Source organism: Garra rufa, chromosome 3, assembly GCF_049309525.1.
Source record: "Garra rufa chromosome 3, GarRuf1.0, whole genome shotgun sequence".
In the NCBI taxonomy this organism is placed as follows: domain Eukaryota; kingdom Metazoa; phylum Chordata; class Actinopteri; order Cypriniformes; family Cyprinidae; genus Garra; species Garra rufa.
The window spans coordinates 64,800,530-64,827,368 of record NC_133363.1 but is presented as its reverse complement, the minus strand read 5'-3'; the positions used below and the strand labels follow the sequence as shown (position 1 = coordinate 64,827,368).

The window sequence follows — 26,839 nt, the reverse complement described above, 5'->3', positions numbered from 1 at the left end:
AGCAATCACAGCAGTGTTATTTTAGTATTATTAAGAGACTATTATAGTTTGTATTCATATTTTGACTTATTTTATTTTTATAGTTTGTGTTCATGGTAAATTTAAAGTTGGTAACTGTTTTTTTTTTAAGTTTTTGTCATTTTTATTATTTTTAAAAAATATATCTGTTTTTTTTTTATTTCAGTTTTAGCATACACAAACATATAACTATTTTATTATTTTAAATATTTCCATTTTACATATAAGGATATCATAAAAAGTTGATTTTATTATGATTTTGATAAATAATTTTTGGGCCTTTTATTATTATAAAAAACATCACCAACGTCCAGTTGAGAACAATGTAAAACAAAAACAACTGCAAAAAAGAATAACTCAACAGTTTAATGTATAAGAAATAAGACAAATTAAAATTACAAAGTATAAAAAGTAAATATTAAGAATAGTAACTGAAGTGTTTATAGCTTGTTCTCTTATTTTGTCGGAAACGGTGGTTACCGTGGTGATCGTGTGAGGGGCGGGGCGCGCCGCTGCGTCACATCCGCGCACCTCCAACCCGGAAACCGGGTGCCATGATGCGCGATCCGTTCGCGTTTTTTCCGTGAGAATCGCTTTGATCGGACACACACACATACAGAGAGAGGGAGAGAAAGCGTGTGTTATGGAGGTAAGAAGACAGAGCAGAGCTGACGGTAGAAGTGCTCCATCCAGTCCAAAACAAACACCCGAAACTAAACACGAAACTCATTCAGTCCCGCTTCCGCTTTCAACACTTCCACAATAACGCCTCTTCTCTAACGTTAAATACACATCTATACTCACACCTGTACACATGACGCTCATTATAACAACCGATTTGTCTGATGTGAGTTTTAATTTACAATCTTATGTTGTGAAAATAAACCAACGTATTAATAATGCAGTCATGATATGCTACACGTAATGTTATGATACTCTTCAATAGGCCACAGGACATACCATTAGCGCTTGTAGGGGGTTTATTACACAAAATTGACCATTTAAATAACTAATAATTGGTGTTTTCGCTTTGTACACTTTAGTTGTTTTGTCTATGATGTTTTGATTCAGTTTGACATTTCGGTTAAACCTCTCAAATGGACGCGAACCCCCCCGTCGCGTTGTTTTGGTCGCGTCTTGAATCGGTGATTTCGGCTCGATTGCGGTTCCTGCGGTGCGCGGCCCCGGAGCGCTGAGATCAGCGAGAAAATCGAGCACGTCGTGGATCATTTTTATTATTGTCGCGTTTCAGACGCGTTCAGTTATTAATAACAGTTGACTCGTTTAATTCGCGAACGGTATCGCCGTGTCTGTTAATGTATAACGGACTGTGTGTTTATCATCTAACGTTAACGTTACTGTCAGTCAGGTCGATGCGAACTTGAGTTGGAATTTCGAGACGCGATCGATTCGGTTTTTCTTTCTGCCATGCGAAGACTCTAATCTATATTTCACGGTGTTTTAAAATCGCGAAGGTCGTTTTTTAGACGCGGGTGCGAACAAAATGTTCCAACGCGTGCGTCCGATTCGGTCTTCGTGACGTCACGCAGTTTCATTCTTTGCCTTTTGACAAATGTTTTGACGCTCTCGCGTCCGTTAACTCGAGCTCTCTGTCAGTCTGAGAAGCGGAATGGACCTGAATTTTTATTCGGATCTGTCGGACGGAACCGGGCAGCCCGGTGACCCGGAGTTCTTGGATCCCCAAGCGTTTAACGGATTTGACGCCGTTCAGAAGGTGACCAGCCCACCTCACGATAGAGTCAATATGGCATGGGAAAAGCTGTTTTTATAAAGATGTGTGCAAGTAATTACACTGCTAGTCAAATGTAAAATTTAGAAATATTTTTAGTATTTAAAATAAGCGATTTCTCTTTGAATATATTTAAAAAATAAATTTATTTCTGTGATCAAAGCTGTATTTTCAGCATCATTATTGCAGCCTTCAGTGTCACGTGATTCTTCAGGAATCATTCTAATATTTTGATTTTGCTGTTAAAAAGCATTTATTATTATTATGTTGAAAAAGCTGAGTAGAATTTTTTCAGGTGTCTTTAGTGCATAGAAAGTTTAGAAGATCTAGATTTATCTGAAATACAGATCTTTTACAACATTTATAAATGTGTTTATCGTCGCTTTTGATCAATTTAAAGCATCCCTGCTAAATAAAAGTATTACGTTCTATCATTTTTCTCCCAAAACAAACAAAATAAAAATTAAACTGATTCCTAGCTTTTGAAAAGTATGATGTATAATGTTGCAAAAATGTTTTATTTCAGATAGATGCTGATCTTTGGATCTTTCTAGTCATCAAAGAATAAATATCAATTTTTTTTTTTATTTTTTTTTTACTGTTTTGGATATTTATGATAATCATAATAATAATAAATGTTTCTTGAGCAGCAAATCAGAATGATTTCTGAGGATCATGTGACTCTGAAGACTGGAGTAATGCTGCTGAAAATTAATGTTTGATCGCAGGAATAAATTACATTTTAAAATATATTCACACAGAAAGCAGTTATTTTAAATAGTAAAAATATTTAACTGTTTTTAAAATAAATGTAGGTTGGTGAGCAGAAGAGACTTCTTTAAAAACATTAAAAGACTTACTGTTCAAAAACTTTTGACTGGTAGTGTATATAATATATTTACGCGCTACTTGAAAGGATGTCGAGGTAAAAACATGGTATTACCATAGTAGTTCTTGTTAGTAAACCCACTTGAATGTGAAAGAAAACATGGTTATTTTAAATATTTTTAGTTTCTACCAGTCCAGAATGCACATAATTGAAGCATAAGTTGATTTATTTCTCCGCAAATCAAACTCAATGTGTGTGTTTGTGTCGTCCTCAGTTCCCAGGAGGAAATGACAACTACCTGGCCATCAGCGGCGAGGGTCATCACTTCCTGACCTCCTCAGAAGTGCGACTGTCTTCCACGTTCCCCGCAGAGGTGAGAAACACAGTTTGATCTCGTTGTCCTCTACCAGAAACATCGAGTAGGCTCAGAAGTTTTATACTGTCTTTATAAGAAAGAAAATTAGTTGTATGTGAGGTGAGCCACATTTTACTCATGAAGCTGCATTCAAACCTCCATATCTCTGGGAATGAACCCTATACAGCCTTAAAAATGAAGACACCAATAGAAAAGCTTGTTAAGAACCTAAATCTGAAAGGATATTAAGATATCATTAATACTTCTTTAGTTACAAGCATGCAAACTTAAGTTGAAAAGCAGGCTTTTTCACTGTTTTGAACTGTCAACATTGGCATATAATGCATCAAAGATGACGAAAGTCAGTAGATTTTACCAACAGAGTTGGCAATCTTTGTGTGAAAGTAATATAATGCTTCTGACATTTTCTAAAGCTAATTGAGCTCTGATTCTCAGGTGAAAATGAGCTTTTTTTGAACCTACTCTACAAAAAAGTGGATTAATTACTATTACTAAATATACATCTGTGACATTTAATATTTTGACTTTAAAGTCTATTTATGTTTGTCTGAAAAAAAAAAAACACACACACTGATTTATTGTGTTATTATACTGCTTTTCAATTGTTTGGGGTTGTTAAGATTTTTAATTGTGATTAATTGCATCCAAAAAAGTTTTTGTTTATATAATATATGTGTGTGTGCTGTGTATATTTATATATAAATGTACAAATTCAGTATATAATTTGAAAATAATTATGTATTTATATGTATCTATTTTGATTGCTATAATTAAAATTATATATAAATATATAAGCATAGAATTTTTTTTATCCATGCATGTGTGCGTATTTATATATACATATTAGTTATACAAAGTACACATTTGTTTTATAAACAAAAACGTATTTTGGATGCGATTAATCGTTGCACAGCAATATAATGTGTTTTTAATTAAAATACAGTTACATTTTTGAAATTTTAAGAAGCTATTTTCTATGTGAATACCTGTTAAACTGCAATTTATTTCTGTGATCAAAGCTGAATTTTCAGCATCATTCCTGCAGTCTTCAGTGTCACATGATCCTCAGAAATCATTTTAATATCTGATTTGCTGCTCAAGAAACATTTCTGATTTCTGAAACCAATATTAATTTGGAAACTGTCATGCATTTAATTTTTTTTCAGGATTCACAGATGAATAGAAAGTTCAAAAGAACAGCATTTATTCAAAATAGAAATCTACTGTTACATTATAAATGTCTTTTTTGGAGTGATTTAAACTAGTCATTGACTAGTTTGAGATTAATTATCCATCGTCTCGTGTCTCCAGACGTTTCACACTCCCAGTCTGGGCGATGAGGATCTGGATCTGGACCCGGACTCAGCGCTGGGTGTCTCTGATGTGGTGTCTGATTTCGGAGAGCTGGGCGAGGGCGGGCCTTCCTCTGGTGTTCCTGGGAACGCTGTGGTTGGAGGGAACGACCCGTCGTTCGCATCGACCTTCGTGAACGCGCCGTCGCAGGGTCTGGAGCACCTGAGTCTGATGAGCCAGCAGGGCGGCGGACCGATGCTGGGATCCACGCTGGGAATGGTGGGAAACCATTAAGTTTGTTTATAGTTTGGGGGAAACTATGCCTGTACTAGAACCATTAAGATTTTAAAAACTTTTATAAAAAAGTTTATTTATGCATATTTTTTAAGGATGCACCGAATGTTCTGCAACCGAAATGATTCGTCCGAAAAAAAGCAAAAAGGCTGAATAAATGATATTGAACAATGCCATGACGCGATCAAATAGAGGCGTGCACTAATCAAACGTGGTCAGTGTTGAAGCATTTAAAACTGTCTGAGAAAGACACAAAAATCATTCCCAGCAGCGACAGCGAGAGACTGTTTAGAAGCGCATCGCATGTCTTCATGAGAAGAGAAAGGTTACTGTATGATGACTGAAATCATCCATTAGTCAATCAACTCCAGAACGTTCTGTTGTCTAATACACCAGACACCAATTGTGTTTATTCTGACAGCAGCTCCTTAGCCAGGGTTCAAAGACGACAATCATTCACAAATCTGCTGCTGCCAGCAAAAACTAGGACTGAGCTCAGTGTTGTTTTCGTGAACGATGACGAAATCATTTCGTTGACGCCACTTTTTTCCATGACGATAACGAGACGATGTCGAGATAAAAATGGCTCGTTGATGACTAAAACCTGACGAGACATTCGTGAGTTTTCGTTGACGAGACGAGAATAGACGAAAATGTTAGTGGGTGGTCCGTCAGACGTTTAAAATGCATGACATTTCTGCTTATTGTGCATGCCAATTAAAACTTAAAAAGTATCTGCCGCTATGGCAAGCCGTTTTAGCATTCCATCCTTGTTTGTCTTTTATGTTCTAAAACATTCCTTCATTATTGTAATTATTGGTGAAAATAGTCGATCTGGAAGCTCACATTGTGTTGAACTAGAGATCTGCTATTTTCAGAACTTACAAGTGACACTACCCAACAGCAAAATACTTACTGACCTACATTAATTTGTTAAAAGACTACTTTTTTGACTTTTCGTCGACTAAAACTAGACTAAAACCTTTTTGAATTTTCGTCGACTAAAACTAGACTAAAACCTTTTTGACTATCACATATAGAAGTGTCTAAAATTTGACTAAAACTAAGAAGCATTTTAGTCCATAAGACTAAGACTAAATCTAAGATGGTTGTCAAAAACAACACTGGACTGAGCTCTTCTTGCGGGTTTACCACTAAATAAAAGTCAACATTCATGAATGTTAGTATTGGCATTTGACTCTTGTTCTAAGTAAGAAAGACAAAAACAATTATTCCAACAGCTCTATTAATACATTTATTCTAACATTCTCCTTTGCTCAGCAAGGCTGCATTTATTTGTGCATTAAAACACATCCAAGAAGGGGCTCTTAAAAATGGCCAAAGAGTATTATTTGACTAATTTATTAATTTTAATTTAAACTGTGGTTTGTTGCTGGTAGGGCTGGGTATCGAGTTCGATACTTTTTAAGCACCGACTGAATTGTCTCGAAACTATCGAGTATCGAAAAAATCATTTTCGTTCGGTACCAAATTTCGATACCCAAGGATATAATCTTGTCAACGTCAGTGAGCCAGAAAACGTGCGGTATCTTTAACGTGCCCGGATCAAATGCTGGTGATTAGCTGCGGCGAGACTGCCTTGAAAGTCAATAGTTTACGGCGGTTACGCCCACTCGCCCAGAGCTTGTCAAATGTGAGGCTGTAATGTACACTATACTTTACAGCATAGCATAAATTTAACACAAACGATGTATAAGCGATCAAAAGTATTGCTACATTATGCCAATATTGACGGCAACAGCGTGCGATGCAATATTTGTAAAAAGGTTATCGCGTCCAAGACTGGCAACACGTCAAATATGAGAAAACACCAGACACATTCTGTCGGATACAATTCTGGCGCCTCAGTCTCAATATAGTCTCAGTATAGGTACAACGCCACATACATTCACATCAAACGAGAACTCAGCGGCAGAGTTGCACTCATGCAGGGGCATAATTTTCACTGGGGACACGCTTTTCAAAATCCCGTTTGTGTCCTCCCACTTTCAAAAGGTTTTGTTAAAGTAATCTCTTGTATTGTAGAATGCACGCTCATCCCCGCCGAGTTTCGCGGGATCGTTGAAACGAAACCAAAAGTAAGACGCGCACACGCATTTAAAGCAATTTTAATACCCCACGTTTAGAGAGCGACTCCCCAATGCGCGCAAATTAGGCTACATAAAATATTGAAGCTGTTATTAGTATGTGGGCTAATAAGTTGTGTAGTTGTCTATTAATAGCTCTGTATCATGCTTGAAGATTCTGTCTCTGTTTGCACTTTGAATTTTGAAAGAGTAGCCTATTTTGATTACGGCAGTATTTATTGTCACGACTACTGTGTCGTTTTTTTTTTTTTTGTTATTTATAATATATTTTGTCATTTATATTATCATTATCACATATTATCATTCATTCTTGTCCCTTGCTTAAGGTGTAAACTAAATATATAAAAAAGGCTTTCAGAATCAGCCCATGTGCTTGTAAAATATCGGCAATCAAAATCGACCATGAAGAATCAATATCGGTGCTACATGCTAATTTTTCTGAAGAAGAACTGTTGAGTGATTTCAGGTAATCTTAAAAGGTTAGTTCACTAAAAAAAGTGAAAATTCTGTCATTAATAACTCACCCTAATGTTGTTCCAAACCCATGAGACCTTTGTTTTTCTTCAGAACACATATGAAGATCATTTGGATTTAATTCAAGAGCTTTCTGATCCTCCTATATTTACTGGATATGCATTTTCAATGCCCAGAAAGGAACCAAAAACATAGTCAAAATAAGTCAATGTGATATAAGTGGTTCAATCATAATTATATGAAGCTGCGAGAATACTCCTGTGTGCAAAGTAAACAAAAATAACTTTATTCAAAGATTTTTCTATGGGAGGATCAGAAAGCTCTTGGATTAAATCCAAAATATCTTCATTTGTAGATAACTAATGACAGAATTAAACTTTTTGGGTGAACTAAACCTTTAAGCAGCAGTGAGCCTCACAAATACTTAAATCTGACTGAGTTAAAACTGTTTGAACTTTATTAAAAAAAAACATTCACTGATATATTGTGTTAACTACACTTTGTTCATTTTGTGCTTTTGTTCCTTTGTTTATTGGTCTTAAAGATAAGCCTGATGTGAAAGTTTCACAAACATCCTGAAAAAGTAATCTTGTTAAAATACATTTCTTAAAATAAAAGTATCGAAAAAAGTATCGTTCGGAACCGGTATCGAATTCAGGGTATCGGTATCGAACATTTTGGAACGATACCCAGCCCTAGTTGCTGGTAGGCTATAATGTCTACTAGAATGGTAAAAATGTTCAGTGTTAAATCAGTATTTTTCAATTGTTGTTTTGTAATTGACTTATTTTTTTGGAAAAGCAAGACTAAACTGTAAAAAGTGAATAAAATCTGCCTTCAGCTTTCGGCCCAATGTTTAAGTTTGTTCGGCTTCGGCCAAGAATTTTCATTTCGGTGCATCCTTAATAAATTCATGTTATATTTGTAACATTTCAACCGAATAGACTTCTGGTTTATTTGATCTTAAAATGTAAAAGATTAAAAGTATGTTTTGAACATTGTATGCATGCATACATGTTTGTTTTGTTTGTTTAAAACATTCTATGGCACCTTTAAAATTAAGATTTATACATAATGTATGGTTTGTTATAATAGGGCAATAATTTGGCAGAGATAAAACTATTTGAAAATCTGGAATCTGAGGGTGCTAAAAAATCTAAATATTGAGAAAATCGCCATTAAAGTTGTCCAAATGAAGTTCTTAGCAATGCATATTACCAATCAAGAATTACGTTTTGATATATTTACTAGGGGTGTAAAAATGAATCGTTTTTACGATGCATCGCTAAAAATTAATATTCTGAAATGCATCAAGTGTTTTATGTCTATTTATGTCTAGATTTTATTTTCTGCAAGTCGTGTTGATTTGAGAAGGCTAAATTTATCAAACATGCTCAACTCATTGCCGTTGGCCGCTTGGCCGTTAGGTCATTACTTAAAAAAAAAAAAAAAAGCTTGAATTTAACAAACATAAAATGTTCCAAACATATTTCTAAATTAACTTAAAAGGGAAACAAAATGAAATCTAGCTACTTTGCCATTAGAATCCAAAACTGAACTATTTAATGGCTGCAACACGAACTCTGTTCTGATAGATTGTCGGACAAGGACGGGGCTCGGGTCTGAGCGACTCAGGCTGGGCTCATGCAGGACTCTATTCCCTCGTTTCAATTAAATAAGATCTGAGCGCTACCTCTCGGTTGAAATCTTATTCGGTTTAGTTTTTCGTTTAAAAAAATATACGGCCCTTTTCTGTGGTGGAAAACCCCGGGTTTTAAATACACTGGAGCCGCGATATAAGCTTCCCTCACGCAGACACTTCTCAGAAAAGATTATGCCGCAACTCTAGAACGAAACCAAAGCCCAGGTATTTACTTTTGTGTATTTGTTCTAAATGTTGCTGTTGTCTTCCATGCCCAGATACATTCAAGAAGTTTGTTTTCTTTGAGAAGGTAAAATTAAAGTTTCAGTTCATATATCTGACTGTTTGTATTTATTAACACAGATGTATATATTTGAAGTAATACTGGGAAATGAGTATGCAGTGCATCGTGATGCATTTGATATTGTATTGAACCGAATCGATGACATGATAATCGTAATCGAACCGAAACGTAAGACCAGTGTAGGTTCACACCCCTAATATTTACGGTAGGAAATGTACTAAATATCTACATGGAACATGATCTTTACTTAATATCCTTATGATTTTTGGCATGAAAGAAAAATTTTGACTCATACGATGTACTTTGGTCTATTGCTACAAATTAATCCGTGCTACTCAAGACTGGTTTTGTGCTCCAGGGTCACATATAGTTTGGGAAAAATTAAGCCTGCGTTTCACATTTTTAGAATTGAAAGTGTAATGATTGTGTTTTTTCGCGGCAGGATCTCGGTCATCCCATCGGTTCTCAGTTCAGCAGCTCTTCTCCGATGACCATCGACGTCCCGCTGAGCGACATGAACCACGGCCTCCTGGGACACAACCAGCTGACCACCATCGACCAATCAGAGCTCAGCGTGCAGCTCGGCCTCAATCTGGGTGGCGGCACCATCCTGCCCCGCCCACAGTCACCTGACCAGCCTCTGTCCGCCACAGACTCGCCGCCAGATTCGCTGCACGACGACGACATGGAAGATTTCCGACGGGTGGGTTTAGTGTTTGCCACAAATTATATTGATTGTTTATTCATTTGGTTTCAGTTAACTTCTTTTTTTTTTTAATTTATTTTTTTAGAATGTTCTCAAAAATGTTTTTATGTAAAAAAAATGTAAGATGCATCGGAGGCTATCCTTACATAAACAGTTATATACATAGATTTTTTGGGAAAAACCTAAGATTTAAAACTTAAGATTGTAAGATTTAAGACACATTGGTGACTATCCAAACTTTGAGAGGTTTATTTATGATTACTATTATTATTATTATTTTATTTTTATTTTTTTTACAAAAATACATTTCATTCTGATTTTTCATACGTTTTTTTATAAAAATCTTTATTATTACGTTTTTTTATATCAATCTTAAGAAAAGAGATAAGAACATGGTTTGGGGAACTATTTTTGGGAAAACTGCTTAAAGATTTATGTTGATTTTTAAGAAAGTTCTTATCTGGATTTAAAAAAAAAAATATGTATGTTTTTTTAAGAAATTTTAGGTAAAAAACTTTTTAAGAAATAAGTTTCTTAAGATAAATCCTAGAAATTTGTGCAATTCTTGAAAAACTCTCAAAACTTTGTCAAATTTTCTTCAGTATATTGTAGTTTTAGTTTTAGATTTTTAAAAAGTATTTTAAGGAAAACAAGGCAAGTTTTTTTTATTAATTTAATTTGAATAACAGATTATTCTTAAGTATCTTTAAAACATTAGGTAAAAAGATAATTTAATAAAACGATAATTATTCTTAAGTTAGAAATTAAGAGGAAAATAGGGGTTTTAAATGCTTCTTTAAAAAAGGGTGTTTTAAATGTTTTTTTTTCTTAGGTACGTCATAATTGTTTTTTTAAGCAAAAAATTAAGACTTTGAAGAATCCTAACTTTAAGAGGTTATTTGCAGTGAAAATTATTTTGAGGATTCCAAATTATTTTTTTGTTTTGTCTTTAGAACAATCTTAAGAATAATGGATAAGATAAGAACGTCTTTTGGGGAAAAAACATTTTAAGAAATAAGTTTAATTCAAGAAAGTAGTTTAACTTCTTTTGCTTAAGAAAAAAAAATGTAAATAAGAACATTTCTTAGAACATTCTTAAAGAAAGAAGTGAGATTTAAGATGCATTGGAGGCTGTCCTTACATAAACAGTTATTTAGGTAAATTATTTTCAGGAATTCAGATTAAGTTTTGTTTTTAACGGTCTTAAGAAAAATAAAGAACATACTTAAACGTTTTTGGGAAAAAACTAAGATTTAACACTTAAGATTGTACAATATAAGAAGCGTTGATGGTTATCCAAACTTTAAGAGGTTGTTTTTGACCATTTTTACGAAAATTAATTTCAGGAATTCCAAATATTCATAAGTTTTTAGTCTTTATACCAATCTTAAGAAACAAGATAAAAAAATATATTTTTGGGAGTTAAAGTTCTATGTTGACTTTTAAGAAAGTTATTTTTAGGAATTCAAATCATTCTGTTTTTAGAACAATGTTAAGAAAAAATATTCTTTAAAATACACTTTTGGTGAAAAGCTTTTTAGGAAATATGTTTCTAAGATAAAAGTTCTTACAATTTTGTAAGAATGTGCAATTTTTGAGAAATTCTAAAGACTTTTCTTCAGTAAGTTGTAGTTTTAGTTGTAGTTTTGTGTTGATTTTTAAGAATTATTTTAAGAAAAACAAGCTATTCTTCATTTTTTTAATTCATTTAACTTCAATAACATTATTCTTAAGTATCTTTAGAACATTCTTAAGTAAAAAGATTTTTTTAATGAAAAGGCAATTATTCTTAAGTTAGAAGATAAAGTATTTGTTGAATCTGCTCTTTATTACTTTTTTTTTTAAGAAACAATTTTGGCAAAAAGCTTTTTAGGAAATATGTTTCTAAGATAAAAGTTCTTACAAGTTTGTAAGAATGTGCAATTTTTGAGAAATTCTAAAGACTTTTCTTCAGTAAGTTGTAGTTTTAGTTGTAGTTTTGTGTTGATTTTTTTAAGTATCTTTAGAACATTCTTAAGTAAAAAGATTTTTTTTTTAATGAAAAGGCAATTATTCTTAAGTTAGAAGATAGAAAGTTAGAAAGTGTTTGTTGAGTCTGCTCTTTTTTGCTCTGAACTGATCTGTGTTTTGCGTCTGCTTCTTGTCTCCCGTGTGTTGTGTCTCTGTCCGGCTCAGAAGAGCGTTCTGGTGGATTCTCCGGTGTCTCTGTCCGTTTCGTCAGGCGTCATCTCCCTCTCGCCGTCTCTGTCGGAGCCGTCCGTCCCCATGTCCTCCTCTGCTCCTTTACGGAAGGGAGTCGGCGGGAAAAAGGGCAAGAAGAAGAAAGACCCGAACGAGCCTCAGAAACCTGTGTCTGCTTATGCGCTTTTCTTCAGAGACACACAGGCCGCCATTAAAGGACAGAATCCCAATGCCACCTTCGGAGAGGTGTCCAAGATCGTGGCCTCCATGTGGGACAGTCTGGGAGAAGAGCAGAAACAGGTACAAACCTGCTATACATTCCCCAAACTATTTTACTTTTTAACCCCTTAACTGTCACCACTGTCTGTGGTACACCCAGGTTTATTTCACCATTTTACAGATAGATCCTAATCTAATCATGACCAACTATATATTGTTGAAAAGGTCTAAGGCTTCTTTGTGTTACAAATTATATAGGAAAAATAATAGATTAATTTATGACAAGAGTGCACCTCAAAAATCTGCTTCACAACAGGAGTTCTGACCTTTGTCACAAACAGACTTTCTTGTTGCCTTTACACTTTAGAAATCATAGGAAATTATATTTTAGTCGAAAACTTAAAATCTCAAAATTCATCCTTTGAAACCAATTTTAAAATCTGAGATTGCATTAACATGGAAAATGTACATCAAAATCATATTACAAAATGTTTTCTTTCATGAATTATAAAATTTTTTGATCTCTGTTCAAAAATGGGAGTTACAGTTAAGGGGATAACTATTTGCAAAAATGAATGTTGTCAAGCTCATTTCATTTTTTAAATAAATTAAATGTTCAATAAATATTATTAAATAGGTAATTAAAATATAATGCTAAATTAATTTAGATATAATGAAATAAATAATTACAATTAAATTAAATGAATACCATGTGTAGCCTGTAAGTGTGTAATATTTATTAAATTATTAAAACAAACTCTGGTGCGATTGCTCTGAATTGGAATTAATTTGGAAACTTTCCATGAATTTCCAGAAACTTTTGAAAAGTTTCAAAAAAGATTTTGGAAATTTTCCGCCCCTTTGTAACCCTAGTCATACCGAATGTTGAATCGAAATAACAGGACAATAAACTTTTGAAACAACATTAACAATGTAATTGTTTTTAAGTAATTTGTGAATTTCAGTTCAGTGCTATTGAAACTACATACAAAATTTATGTACATTTCTTAAAATTTTAATTCAAAATTTTGAGTTTTAAATTATGCATTTTGTTTTTAAACTTTTCTTTTTAGATTTTAAATCAGGCCTCATATTTGTAGATCCTAAACAGTCAAAAAATTGTAAAATAATATCATAAAATATATTTTTCCTGTTCCTGATCTTTTCTCCCGATTTGTTAACTTAAAGGCGTCATATGATGATGCTAAAAAGAGTATTACTTTGTGTATTTGTTGTAATGCAATGTGTCTATGCAGTTAATAAAAAAGCATATTATTTTCCACATACTGTACATTATTGTTGCTCCTCTTTGCCCCGCTTTTCTGAAACACTTAGATTCTTACAAAACTCAACATTGATGGAAACTGAGCTGTTCTCTGATTGGCCAGTTATCCGGAGTGTTGTGATTGGCTGAATACCTCAAGCATGTGACGGAAATGTTACGCCCCTTACATGCAGTTTCTAGGCACACAAAACAATAAAACCCATTATAAACCCGGCGTTTGTTGCATCCAGTGGGGACATTACTACTGATTATAATGACTCATACTGTCTTTTTACACATTGCATGAACAAAACACCATGTCTGCATTTGCGATCGTAGAACGAGAAACAGCAAGCACTACTCTACACTGATCAAAACTCACCTTTGAATGGTCAGGACTGATTTCTTTAAATATGAAAATGTACTTACAGGCTGCGAGACAGAAGCACAGACTGTGCTTAACCCTTTGTGTACAGCTGCCATTGTAAGCTGAAACAGTCCTCCATGAAATGCACATCACCCACTCCAATATTTGCAATATTTATAAATATCTCTTTGGTTTTGAGAAAAAGCTGTGCAACTTTACAGATCTTATCTATGCACAAACAGCTTGTAACACTCCAAAGACTAAGAAAAACAAGGAACTGCATCATATGACCCCTTTAAAGCAGTTTAATACGAGATGTAGTATGTTTATAAATAACAAGCAGATCATTAACAGCTGGTCTGGACAGGACATCCAAACGCTCACCTATCATTCATCTGAAAGGTGTATGTAGTAACTTTACACGGCAGCTCAATCTAATGTTAACCTAGGAAAATGTGCGATATTCAAGTGTCTGGAAGCTGAAAATAATGAAGGCAAACAGGATGCGCTTTCTTCCGTCTCTGTGAATTTGAGTGTGAAACTTCGAAGCTCTGTGTATACTTGCCTTACAGACATGAAAAATATATATATACCTATAGAGAGTAAAATGTCTACTTTTAAATGAACCGATTCGAATAGAAAACAAATATTCTCAGATTAAGTGATCTGACAGGATTACGAGTCAGTGTTGCAGACTTCATCTCTTAAACTAAAAAAAATAAAAAAAAATAAAGCACTAGTTTATCAATTAATTATTAAAACGTCAATTCAGTCTCCTTGCTGTTTTTCTGGTTTGTTAATAAACGTGTGACTGATAGTCAACTACTGCTTAAAATGAATGATTACTAGTCGAAATATTTAGGCAAGGGCATTTATTTTTCATTACTAATGTGTTTGTACCAGGGTTCCCACGGGTCCTTGAAATCCTTTAAAATGTGTATCTGAAAAAAATAAAATAATTTAAGGCCCTGGAAAGCCAAAAAGTGCAAGAAGTTTTCTGGAAAAAAATCTATATTGTTCCCTCCGGTCCACTTAGTGGCCTATGCATACTAGCTTGCTTAATTGACATTATTATGCACATTTATGCATTACGTTAAGTGTTTCCCGTGTGAGGTACTTCGTGTTGTTACTTTACAACAAATAGAATATCAGATCTAAAATAAATGCAAAACAATGCTTTTGTGTTTGACACATGGAGACTGTAACGATGTATCTTACAAGTCCTTGAATATGAGGGTATTGGATGTGGAAAGTTCTTGAAAGGTCTTTGAATTTGAAGTTAACCAAGGTGTGGCAGCCTTGTTGTACTCTGTATTTATTGTAAAATGCATTAATCTTGCAAATTTCTTAACAATTTCGTATGTTTTCCCTTCTCAGGTCTACAAGAGAAAGACAGAAGCTGCCAAGAAGGAGTATCTGAAAGCCCTGGCAGCTTACAAAGCCAATCAGCTTTCACAGGTAAACTTCAAACAGACAGTTATAATCAACAATGCTGCTTACAAATGTGTCTTATAAACCCCTGGATACAGCTGATATTAACAAAATTAAACACAAAGCCTCAGGTTTAGAGAAAAGTAAATTGACATCTGTACAGTAGACCGCAGAAGAAATAATGTCAACTCTTCAGGAATAAAAAAAGGAAAACAAATGTTAGATTATCTTGAGTAATTTTTTTTTATTAGTCTGGATGAATCGGATCATCGAAGGTTAATAAAATGGGATTAAATACATAAAGGATTCTGTATTATTGAACATATTTAATTATTGCAGGTTTGCGTTGAATTTCAGTGTTTTTATTCATTTTGAAGAACACTGGATCTGTTTGTTTAGTGAGTGAGATGAATTAATGCATGTTCACATTTATTCTAGAACTAAAGGAACATCTTACTCATAATTTCTCTCAACATGAGGACAGGAGAGCTTTTAATCAATAAATGGGGGAAGAGTAACTCAGATATTTTCTTGTCAATTAAAAAGTAACGGTTACTTTACTAGTTACTTGGAATAAGTAATATCAACCCCAACATTGCTTCAGTTAGAGATCTCACCTATCAAATTCTAAAAAAGATCAATGATTTTAAAATATACAAATAATAATGGCACAAATTGTGGTCAGGTAAGGCAAACACATGCAAAGTATTACTACTAGGGATGCACCGAAATGAAAATCTATGGCCAAAGCCAAAACCCAACATGTTTTCGGTGTTTCCCCCTCATGTATTTTGCCAAATTTAGTTGCATAAATTAAATAGACAAAATGTGCTTTTGTAGTTTTGTCTTGCTTTTCAAAAAAAAAATAAAAAAATCAATCAATTACAAAACAACAATTGAATGATATTTACTAAACACTGAACATTTGTACCATTCTAGTAGACTTTACAGCCTACCAACAAACCACAGTTAACCTTAAAATGAATGAAGTTAGTGAAATAATATTCTTTGGCCATTTTTAGGAGCCCCTTCTTGAATCAGGCATGTGTTTTTAATGCACAAATAAATGAGCGAAGGAGAATGTTAGAATACATATATTAATAGAGCTGCTAGAATGATTGTTATCATTATTTTGGTCTTACTTTTACAGAACAACAGTAAAATGACGATACTAACATTTCTGAATGTTGACCTTTATTTTGGCGCAAAGCCACAAGAAGACCTCAGTCCTACTTTTTGCTGACAGCAGCAGATTTCTGAATGATTCTCATCACATTGTTTAAGTGCAGGTTTTCCTTGCGCTGTCAGAACAAATAAAATTAGTGCGTGTATTAGACCACATAACGTTCTGTAGTTTATTGACTAATGGATGATTTCAGTCATCATACAGTAACCTTTCTCTTCTCATGAAGACATGCGATGTGACACTAAACAGTGTTGTGTCTTTCTCGGACAGTTTTAAATGCTTCCACACTGACCACATGTTTGCTGCATTAGTGTGCGTCACGTCATTGTTCGCTATCATTCATTCGGCCTTTTCGCTTATTTCAGTGAATGAACATTCGGTGCACTCCTAATGATTAACATAATCCCTCATCTTGTGTTTCTGCAGCAGCCGACGATTGAAGTGTTAGATACTCCTCCATCTCCTCCCGCGGCCGCCGTGGTCCCGCCTCCCGAACCCGCGCCGACCGTCACCCCGACGCGCTCGTCCCGCATCCCGGTGCACGCGCCCGACAACAACACCATCACCAACATCTGCACGTCCAACATCATCCTGGACCTGCCGCAGGTGACGACGCGCTCCCGCACAGGTGCGCACAAACCTCCGGCCCCGCCCCCCGTCAACAAGATCATCATTTCAAAGTCGCAGCTGCAGTCGCCGCGGCAGCCTCCGCCCCTCCAGCAGATGCAGAACACGCCTCCACCCCCGCGCCTGCAGCAGATGGTACATCCTCCGGTTCCGCCCCCTCTCCAGGCCAAACCGCGTGGAGCCGCCGCCGCAGGTCAGGTGATCGCCACTGCACCGCCGCCTCCTCTCCAGATCAAGATCGTCCCGGCGCCGGCGCAGACCGACCTGAGCGCGCCTATCATCGTGACGACCGCGGAGTCGCCGCTCGCTGCATCGTCTGTGGTGGAGGTACCGCCGCCCGCTGCTATAGTAACGGACCTGTCGCCGTCGGCAACCGAGGAGGTGGCTGAAGAAGGGGTGAGTCTGACTGTTCTGAATGGAACTTGTTCAAATTACTGTCTTGTTTTTCTACAGTTTTGTTGAAGAAACTGTGTGTTAATGCAAATTAATAATTAACTAAATAATAAAAATGTAAAATTAAAGTAATATACACTACCAGTAAAAAAAGCTACATTTTAAAATATTTTTACCATTTTTGTTTTAATATATTTAAAAATGTAATTAATTCCTGTGATTTCAAAGCTGAATTGTTATTTAAATGAATGTAAATAATAAAAATTCTAAATGAAATTATTAAAAAGGTAACACTAAAATAAATTAATTTTTTTTTTTGAAATATCTAAATGTAGCACTTTCTGACAGTAAGATCATGTACAGTAAAGGTAAAAGTAAAACAAATCATTTTTAAAAATGCAACAAAAAAGCTTCAAAAATTAAACCATAAACATTTATAATAAAACCTTTGAAAAAGGACAAAATAAAATGCATTTATTTGATCTAAAGTACAGCAAAAGCAGTACAAATTAGAAATATTTTTACCATTTTAAATAACTGTTTTTTTATTTTAATATATTTAAAAACGTAATTAATTCCTGTGATTTCAAAGCTGAATTGTTATTTAAATGAATGTAAATAATAAAAATTCTAAATGAAATTATTAAAAAGGTAACACTAAAATAAATTAATTTTTTTTTTTGAAATATCTAAATGTAGCACTTTCTGACAGTAAGATCATGTACAGTAAAGGTAAAAGTAAAACAAATCATTTTTAAAAATGCAACAAAAAAGCTTCAAAAATTAAACCATAAACATTTATAATAAAACCTTTGAAAAAGGACAAAATAAAATGCATTTATTTGATCTAAAGTACAGCAAAAGCAGTACAAATTAGAAATATTTTTACCATTTTAAATAACTGTTTTTTTATTTTAATATATTTAAAAACGTAATTAATTCCTGTGATTTCAAAGCTGAATTGTTATTTAAATGAATGTAAATAATAAAAATTCTAAATGAAATTATTAAAAAGGTAACACTAAAATAAATTAATTTTTTTTTTTGAAATATCTAAATGTAGCACTTTCTGACAGTAAGATCATGTACAGTAAAGGTAAAAGTAAAACAAATCATTTTTAAAAATGCAACAAAAAAGCTTCAAAAATTAAACCATAAACATTTATAATAAAACCTTTGAAAAAGGACAAAATAAAATGCATTTATTTGATCTAAAGTACAGCAAAAGCAGTACAAATTAGAAATATTTTTACCATTTTAAATAACTGTTTTTTTATTTTAATATATTTAAAAACGTAATTTATTCCTGTGATTTCAAAGCTGAATTGTTATTTAAATGAATGTAAATATTTTTTTTAATGAAATTATTACAAAGGTAACACTAAAATAATATTTTTTTTTTAGAAATATCTAAATGTAGCACTTTCTGACAGTTAAATCATATATGGTAAATGTAAAAAGTAAAACTAATAATAAAAAAATGCTATAAATTTTTTTTTAAAGTAAACATTTTGAAAAAGGACCAAATAAAATGCATTTATTTGATCCAAAGTATTTTTATTATTTAAAATAACTGTTTTCTATTTGAATATGTTTTAAAATGTAATTTATTCCTGTAATTTTCAAAGCTGAATTAATGTAAAATTTAAAAACATTTCTAAATTAATTTTTTAAAGGTAACACTAAAATAAATGTTTTTAAAATATATTTTTTAGAAATGTATAAATTTAGCACTTTCTGACAGTAAAATCATGTACAGTAAAGGTAAAAGTAAAACAAATCATTTTTAAAAATGCAACAAAAAAAGCTTCAAAAATTAAACCATAAACATTTAAAATAAAACCTTTGAAAAAGGACAAAATAAAATGCATTTATTTGATCTAAAGTACAGCAAAAACAGTACAAATTTGAAATATTTTACCATTTAAAATAACTGTTTTTTATTTTAATATATTTAAAAATGTAATTTATTCATGTGATTTCAAAGCTGAATTGTTATTTAAATGAATGTAAATAAAAAAATTCTAAATTAAATTATTAAAAAGGTAACACTAAAATAAATTATTATTTTTTTTAGAAAAATCTAAATGTAGCACTTTCTGACAGTTAAATCATATATGGTAAATGTGAAAAGTAAAACTAATAGTGAAAAAAATGCAATAAAAAAAATCTAACCATAAACATTTAAAGTAAACATTTTGAAAAAGGACCAAATAAAATGCATTTATTTGGTCCAAAGTATTTTTATTATTTAAAATAACTGTTTTCTATGTGAATATATTTTAAAATGTAATTTATTCCAGTAATTTTCAAAGCTGAATTAATTAAATTAATGTAAAATTTAAAAAAAAAAAACATTTCTAAATAAATTTTTTAAAGGTAACACTAAAATAAATGTTTTTAAAATATATTTTTTAGCACTTTCTGACTGTAAAATCATGTACAGTAAAGGTAAAAGTAAAACAAATCATTTTTAAAAATGCAACACAAAAGCTTCAAAAATTAAACCATAAACATTTAAAATAAAACCTTTGAAAAAGGACAAAATAAAATGCATTTATTTGATCTAAAGTACAGCAAAAGCAGTACAAATTTGAAATATTTTTACTATTTAAAATAACTGTTTTCTCTTTGAATAATTTAAAAATGTAATTTATTCCTGTGATTTCAAAGCGTAAGTTTTAATTAAATTAATGTAAAATTTACAAAACATTTCTAAATTATAACATGAAAATGTAATGCTAAAATAAATGTTTTCAAAAATACTTTTTTTTAGAAATATAGAATTTTAGCACTTTCTGATAGTGAAATCTTATACAATAAATGTAAAAGCAAATCATTCTAAAAAATGCAATGAAAAAAGCTTCAAAGATTTAAAGTAAAACTTTTAAAAATGGACAAAATAAAATGCATTTATTTGATCTAAATTACAGCAAAAACAATGCAGTTTTGAAATATTTTTATTATTTAAAAAAACATTTAAAAAAACTTTGAAAAAGATGAAAAATAAAATGCATTTTTTTAATCTAAACTACAGCAAAAACAGTACAATTTTATAAATCATACAAATAAAATCATTTTAAATTTAAAAAAATATCAAAATAAACACCTTTTAAAAATAGTTAAATTAAAAATTAAAATAAATGATTGTAAAATAAAAGCAAACAAAAATATTTTCTAAATTGCATGATGAAAAGTAACACTGAAATGAATGTTTTTATTCATTACATGAATAAAAACCATATACAGTAAATGTAAAAGTAATACAAATCTTTTTAAAAATACAAGTACAAAAGCTTCAGAAACTTGAGGAGGAGTTCCCATGGGTCCTTGAAATCCTTGAAAGTGATTAAATCTGACAAAAAAATAAAAAAGATACAGAATACAGGTCCTTGAAAGTGCTGGAATTTATTTTGTGCAATAAGTTTTCTGTAAAAAATTCGACATTATTCCCTCCAGTCTGCTGAAATGTTTTCACATACTAGCTCGCTCGATTCACGTTAGTTATGTGCGTTTCCGACAAATAGAATATCAGAGCTGAAAAAATGAAAACAATTTTTGCATAGTTGTGTTTGACACCTTGAGTCAAGTCCTTGAGTTTGAGGGTATTAGACCTGGAAAGTCCTTGAATGGTCCTTGAATTTGAAGTTAATCAAGGTGTGGAAACCCTGAATAAAACAACTTTGAAACTGACAAAATCATAATGAACCATAATCATTAAAAAAGATTCATGGATCATAAAAATGTGAAATAAAAGGTGTTTTTAAAATAAGAATGACTCCTGAGACTGAGAGTGGTTTTGATGGTTCCTCGGTAAGTTTGTGTTTGTTTGTCCTCATCAGATGGAGGTGGAGGTGAACGTGTCTCCGATTCCAGAGGCTCCTCCGGCAGACGCTCCCAGTGTGTGTGTCCGCGCCGGCTGCAACAACCCACCCATAGAGAGCAAAGACTGGGACCGAGAATACTGCAGCAACGAGTGTGTGGCCACTCACTGCAGGTACACACACACACACACACACACACACACACACACACACACACACACACACACACACACACACACACTGCAGGTACACACACACACACTCTGGTTTCTGTGTTTTCTGATTATGATTATTATATATGGACCGTTCTCCAGAATTGGCCTGAAGTCAGAGGTTTTTTCCCACAAATTTTGTATGCATGCAAATTGTATAATATCCAATGTATGCATTTCTAGTAATAGTGCAGTTAATTCTCTTATGTGACCCTGGACCACAAAACCAGTCATTTTTTTAAATTGAGTTTTATAGGTTAGGTTATGTTAGTAATTTGGGCTATCTGCAATCTGAGGGTGCAAAAAAATCGAAATATTGAAAAAATTCAGAGGAGAGCCTCATGAATATTAATTAGACGGGCCAAAATCGACCTGTTCTCGACAGAGCTCCTAAAAAAAGGAGCTGTAAAAATATATTGAGATGGATTTTGGCACTTATACCGCAAATATATATTCTTAAAGGAGTAGTTCACTTTCAGTACAAAAATTGACAGTTTGCTCACCCTTTGTCATCCAAGATGTTCATGTCTTTCTCTCTTCAGTCGTAAGGAATTTGTGTTTTTTGAGGAAAACATTTCAGGATTTCTCTCCATATAATGGACTGAGTTTGAACTTCCAAAATGCAGCTTTGAAGGACTCTAAACGATCCCAGCCGAGGAAAGAAGGCTCTTATCTAGCGAAACGATCGGTTATTTAAAAATAGCTCTGTGTAGAGATTAAAAAGTATATAAATTATTAATGTTTATAGAAAATGAATCGTTTCGCTAGATAAGACCTTTCTTCCTCGGCTGGGATCGTTTAGAGTCCTTCAAAGCTGCATTTTGTGAGTTCAAACTCTGGGGCACCATAGAAGTCCATTAGATGGAGAGAAATCCTGAAATGATTTCCTCAAAAAACATTTCTTTATCACTAAGGAAAGAAAAACATGATCTAGGATGACAAGGTGGTGAGTACATTATCTGAACATTTTTTTTTCTGAATGTGAACTACTCCTTTAAGCTTATTTTGAGTTTGTGAAGTAAACAAAACCATTTCATTCATTCATTTAATATTAACAGAGATCATTTCATAGGGCTACTTAAAGGAGTAGTTCACTTTCAGAACAAAAATTGACAGATAGTTTACTCACCCCTTTGTCATCCAAGATGTTCATGTCTTTCTGTCTTCAGTCGTAAAGACATTATTTTTTTGAGTTAAGCATTTCAGGATTTCTCTCCATATAATGGACTTCTATGGTGCCCTGAGTTTGAACTTCCAAAATGCAGCTTCAAAGGACTCTAAACGATCCCAGCCAAGGAAAAAAGGGTCTTATCTAGCAAAACGATTGGTTATTTTCTAAAAACATTAACAATTTATATACTTTTTAATCTCTACACAGAGTACACTCAGAGCTAGACGAGATGAGCATTTGAGGTTAAAAAGTATATAAATTGTATTTTTTTTTTTTTTTTTTTTTTTTTTTTAGAAAATAACTGATCGTTTTGTTAGATAAGAGCCTTTTTTCCTCAGCTGGGATCATTTAGAGCCATTTGAAGCTGCATTTTGTGAGTTCAAACTCGAGGGCACCATAGAAGTCCATTATATGGAGAGAAGTCCTGAAATGTTCCTCAAAACACAATGTCTTTACGACTGAAGACAGAAAAACATGAACATCTTGGATGACAAGGGGGTGAATACGTTATCTGAAAGGGAACTAATTCTTTAAGCTTATTTTGGGATCTCAGTGCAAATGTGACATTTCTGTGGTTGAAAACCAAAAGCATGCACTCTTGAATTAGCACGTCTGTGTTCATGATTACTGACTGATGTTTGTGTCTGATGTCTGCAGGGACGTGTTCATGGCCTGGTGCGCCATCAGAGGACAAAACTCAACCACCGTTACATAGAAACAAATGGAGATGGACACTGAACCCTCAGCAGGACGCTTTGGCCTCTAATCTGTCAAAGACTCAAAACGAGGACCAGCTGACAGTCCACTTTAATGCAACTCCACAGAGCAGGAAATAAACATTCTGTAGGGATGAAAAAATCAGAATATTTATAGAAATTGAAACAATGTAACTGTATATGAACTGTTGTTTGGTGTCAGAGTGCAGGATGGAGGCTATTTTTACCAGCTGTGTGTTTGTTCTCGTTCATCAAAGCAGCAGAAAGACATTTTAGACTAGTACACAAACATACAGTGCCCTCCACTAATGTTGGCACCCTTGGTAAACATGAGCAAAGGTCGTGTTTAGATCTTCCATTCAAAAAATGCTCTAATTCTAACCTGTCATTGGAGTCAAACAGTAGAACCTAGGGGTGAGATCTCAGTAGGAGATGAATGTTTTTCTCTAGCTGACGTTGGCCGCTATTATTGGCACCCAATTACTGCAACATAATAACAGCTCTGAGTTTTCTCCAACAATGTCTAATGAGTTTGGAGAACACCTGACCGGAGATCAGAGACCATTCCTTCAAACAGAATCTCTTTATTCCCAGCTTCCTGCTCAGGTCAGGGATATGGTCATGGTAGAAGCTTCATTCTGTGCTCAGTGACACAATTTTGTGTTTGTTTTGGATCGTCGTCCCGCTGGAAGACGCAACCACGGCCCATTATAAGATTCCCAACAGAGGCGGTCAGGTTTTGATTTTTTAATCTGCTGATATTTGACAGAATCCATGAAGCCATGCATCTGAACAAGATGTCCAGGACCTCCGGCAGAAAAATAGGCCCACAACATTAAATACCCAGCAGTATTTCATCCCTGTCTGCACCAAAACCATCTGGAGGGTTAGCTGCCAAAAAGCTCGTTTTTAGTTTGATCTGACCAGAGAAGCCAGTCCTGTATGAAGCTCCGATCACGTCTGACAAGTGAATACGCTGGAGTTTGTTTTTGGGTGAGCCAGGAGGATTTTTGTGCTGATGTAGGGGCTGTTTGATCATTTTATTTGAGGCTTTCTGACCCTGCAATTGTCCAGCTGTGATCCTTGGAGAGTCTTTGGATGATATAGACATAGTCCTCTTCTAGGCAGATTAACATCTTTAGTGGATTGGATCTTCTTAATTATTGGGGATTTTCAATGCTTTAGCTCTTTTCTTACAGCTGAACAAACTTGTTCTGCACATCAGAACTGCATTCTTTGGTTTTACTTCTTGTCATGGATGATTAAGGGAATTTGGCTTTTGTGTTCCTCGTATGGAACAGAAAGTCAAAAACTGTGGGCATGGGGTGCTTTATTATCCCTGTCTGTGCCAAAACCATCTGGAGGGTTAGCTGCCAAAAAGCTCGTTTTTAGTTTGATCTGATCAGAGAAGCCAGTCCTGTATGAAGCTCCGATCACGTCTGACAAGTGAATACGCTGGAGTTTGTTTTGGGGTGAGCCAAGAAGATTTTTGTGCTGATGTAGGGGCTGTTTGATCATTTTATTTTAGGCTTTCTGACCCCAAGACTCAACAATTCTCTGCAGTTCCCCAACTGTGATCCTTGGAGAGTCTCTAACCGCTCGAACTCTCCTCCTCATCGTGTATTAGGATGATATAGACACAGTCCTCTTTAGGCAGATTTGAAACCGCTTTAGTTGATTGGATCTTCCTAATTATGGCCCTGATGGTGGGAATGAGGATTTTCAATGCTTTAGCTCTTTTAACAAACTCGTTCTGCACATCAGAACTACATTCTTTGGTTTTACTTCTTATGATGCATGATTAAGGGAATTTGGCTTTTGTGTTCCTCATATTTATAACCCTGTGAAACAGAAGGTCACGACTGGACAGTTTTATACTTCTAGCCACTTTGGTGTGCTAAAAAAATTGTAATATTAATGGGAATATCCTTAGAAGATATTTAACTTAGACAAATTTCTAGGGGTGCCTATATTTGTGGCCAACATGAACTAGAGATATCCCCCAGTTTCCATCGTTTTACTTCAATGAAAGGTTTTCGAATGAAAGATCTAGAGGATAAACGATGCAGATTTATTTTCAGTCAGCTATGATCGTAAGGGTGCCAATATTAGTGGAGGGCACTGTGTGTTTGACTCACGAATCTCTCGGACATTTCAGAACAACGCACAAAACTAAAGCAACCTGTGTTTCTGTACTCGCACAGATTGCGTGTGGTTTCTTAAGCTAATAACGGACAGACTGTTTTAAATATTCAATATTCCTGATTTCATCACACACTTGGTTTTTATTTTGAACAAGGGCAAAAATGACCATGGTTAGTAGTTTATTTCTAAAATTCTGTTATAACCGTGGATACAAAAATCAAAACTGAGATTAAGCAAAACGGCACTTTGCCATATTTATTGTAATTTTATTCTGCTAACAATTGTAAAATCTGTTTATATGAGTGCATTTGGCAGGGGCTTTTACCCAACGCCAGTTTGCACTCAAGCTGTACATTTAATGAGAATCGAACCCGTGACTTTGAGGTTGCGAACGCCGTCATCGGGAAACGGTGCTTACTGTGCATTTTTGTAAAGGAGTGTTTTAATATCTTTTACGTTCTCAGAACTTACTGTGACGCTGTGGAGTAAAAGCCAATAGATTTTATATTGGGGAACTGTACAGAAACAGATGTTTAACTGCTCAAATGTGTTTTCTTTTTGATTTTTTTCTTCATTTCCTTGACTTTTGGACTGTTGTTCCTTCATCTCGGATCTTTTGTTGTGTTGAGGAGTTTGTGAGTTGAACAAACGATCAAATGGAAAAAATTAAAAGAAATAAAACGGTAACTGCTTCATCTATTATTATATATGCATGTATTAAAATGCTTTAGATAATTATGTATCTGAATTATTTTACTTAAATGAGTGGTTTTATCAGTAACTGATGCTTAAAATTAATTTTTTTTCAAAATTCTGTCCTCGTTCGGTATCGTATTTAAGAAATTGTGATCTTTACGATTATTCAATTTCATATTTTGTAAGTCATTTTCTGGAGTGAGAGTAATTTCATTGGTTGTCCTTTCTAAATCATTTAGTATTGGATTAATATCATGGTTTATTATTTGTAATCACTTTGTTTTAATTATTTAGAATTATTTTAATTAATACAATTTACATTTTAAAACAGTCTAAATGCTGAAAAACAGCTAAATCAACATGTAAACATTTATTTTCCCTCACAATACCTATTGTTTTTATTCCAGGACAAGTATTTCTTGACATTTCTAAAATCATAAAAGTAATTATGGTCAATTGATGTACCTTCATCCAGTTTCTTATGCCAAAAATCATTAGGGTATTAAATAATGTTCCATGAAGATATTTAGTACATTTCCTATCATGAATATATCAAAACGTCATTTTTGATTAGTAATACGCATTGCTAAGAACTTCATTTGGACAACTTTAA

At 33.6% G+C, this 26,839-nt stretch overlaps 1 protein-coding gene across 3 annotated transcripts; it reads left to right on the top strand.

Moving 5' to 3' along the window:
- The first annotated feature begins 555 nt into the window (after positions 1-555).
- On the top strand, positions 556-26,217 carry tox4b (TOX high mobility group box family member 4 b). 3 transcript variants are annotated; one of them, XM_073836513.1, is made up of 9 exons: positions 556-667; positions 2,872-2,970; positions 4,285-4,545; positions 9,531-9,791; positions 11,970-12,275; positions 15,203-15,283; positions 16,869-17,465; positions 21,305-21,459; positions 23,327-26,217. In XM_073836513.1, the coding sequence occupies exons 1-9, from the start codon at positions 662-664 to the stop codon at positions 23,382-23,384; spliced, it is 1,824 nt and encodes a 607-aa protein (XP_073692614.1). In that variant the 5' UTR covers positions 556-661; the 3' UTR covers positions 23,385-26,217. The 3 variants fall into 3 exon arrangements, with proteins under 3 accessions (XP_073692614.1, XP_073692612.1, XP_073692613.1); XM_073836511.1 differs by lacking the exon at positions 556-667 and adding an exon at positions 688-1,753; XM_073836512.1 differs by lacking the exon at positions 556-667 and adding an exon at positions 691-1,753 and having other exon boundaries at positions 11,973-12,275.
- Positions 26,218-26,839: the final 622 nt, after the last annotated feature.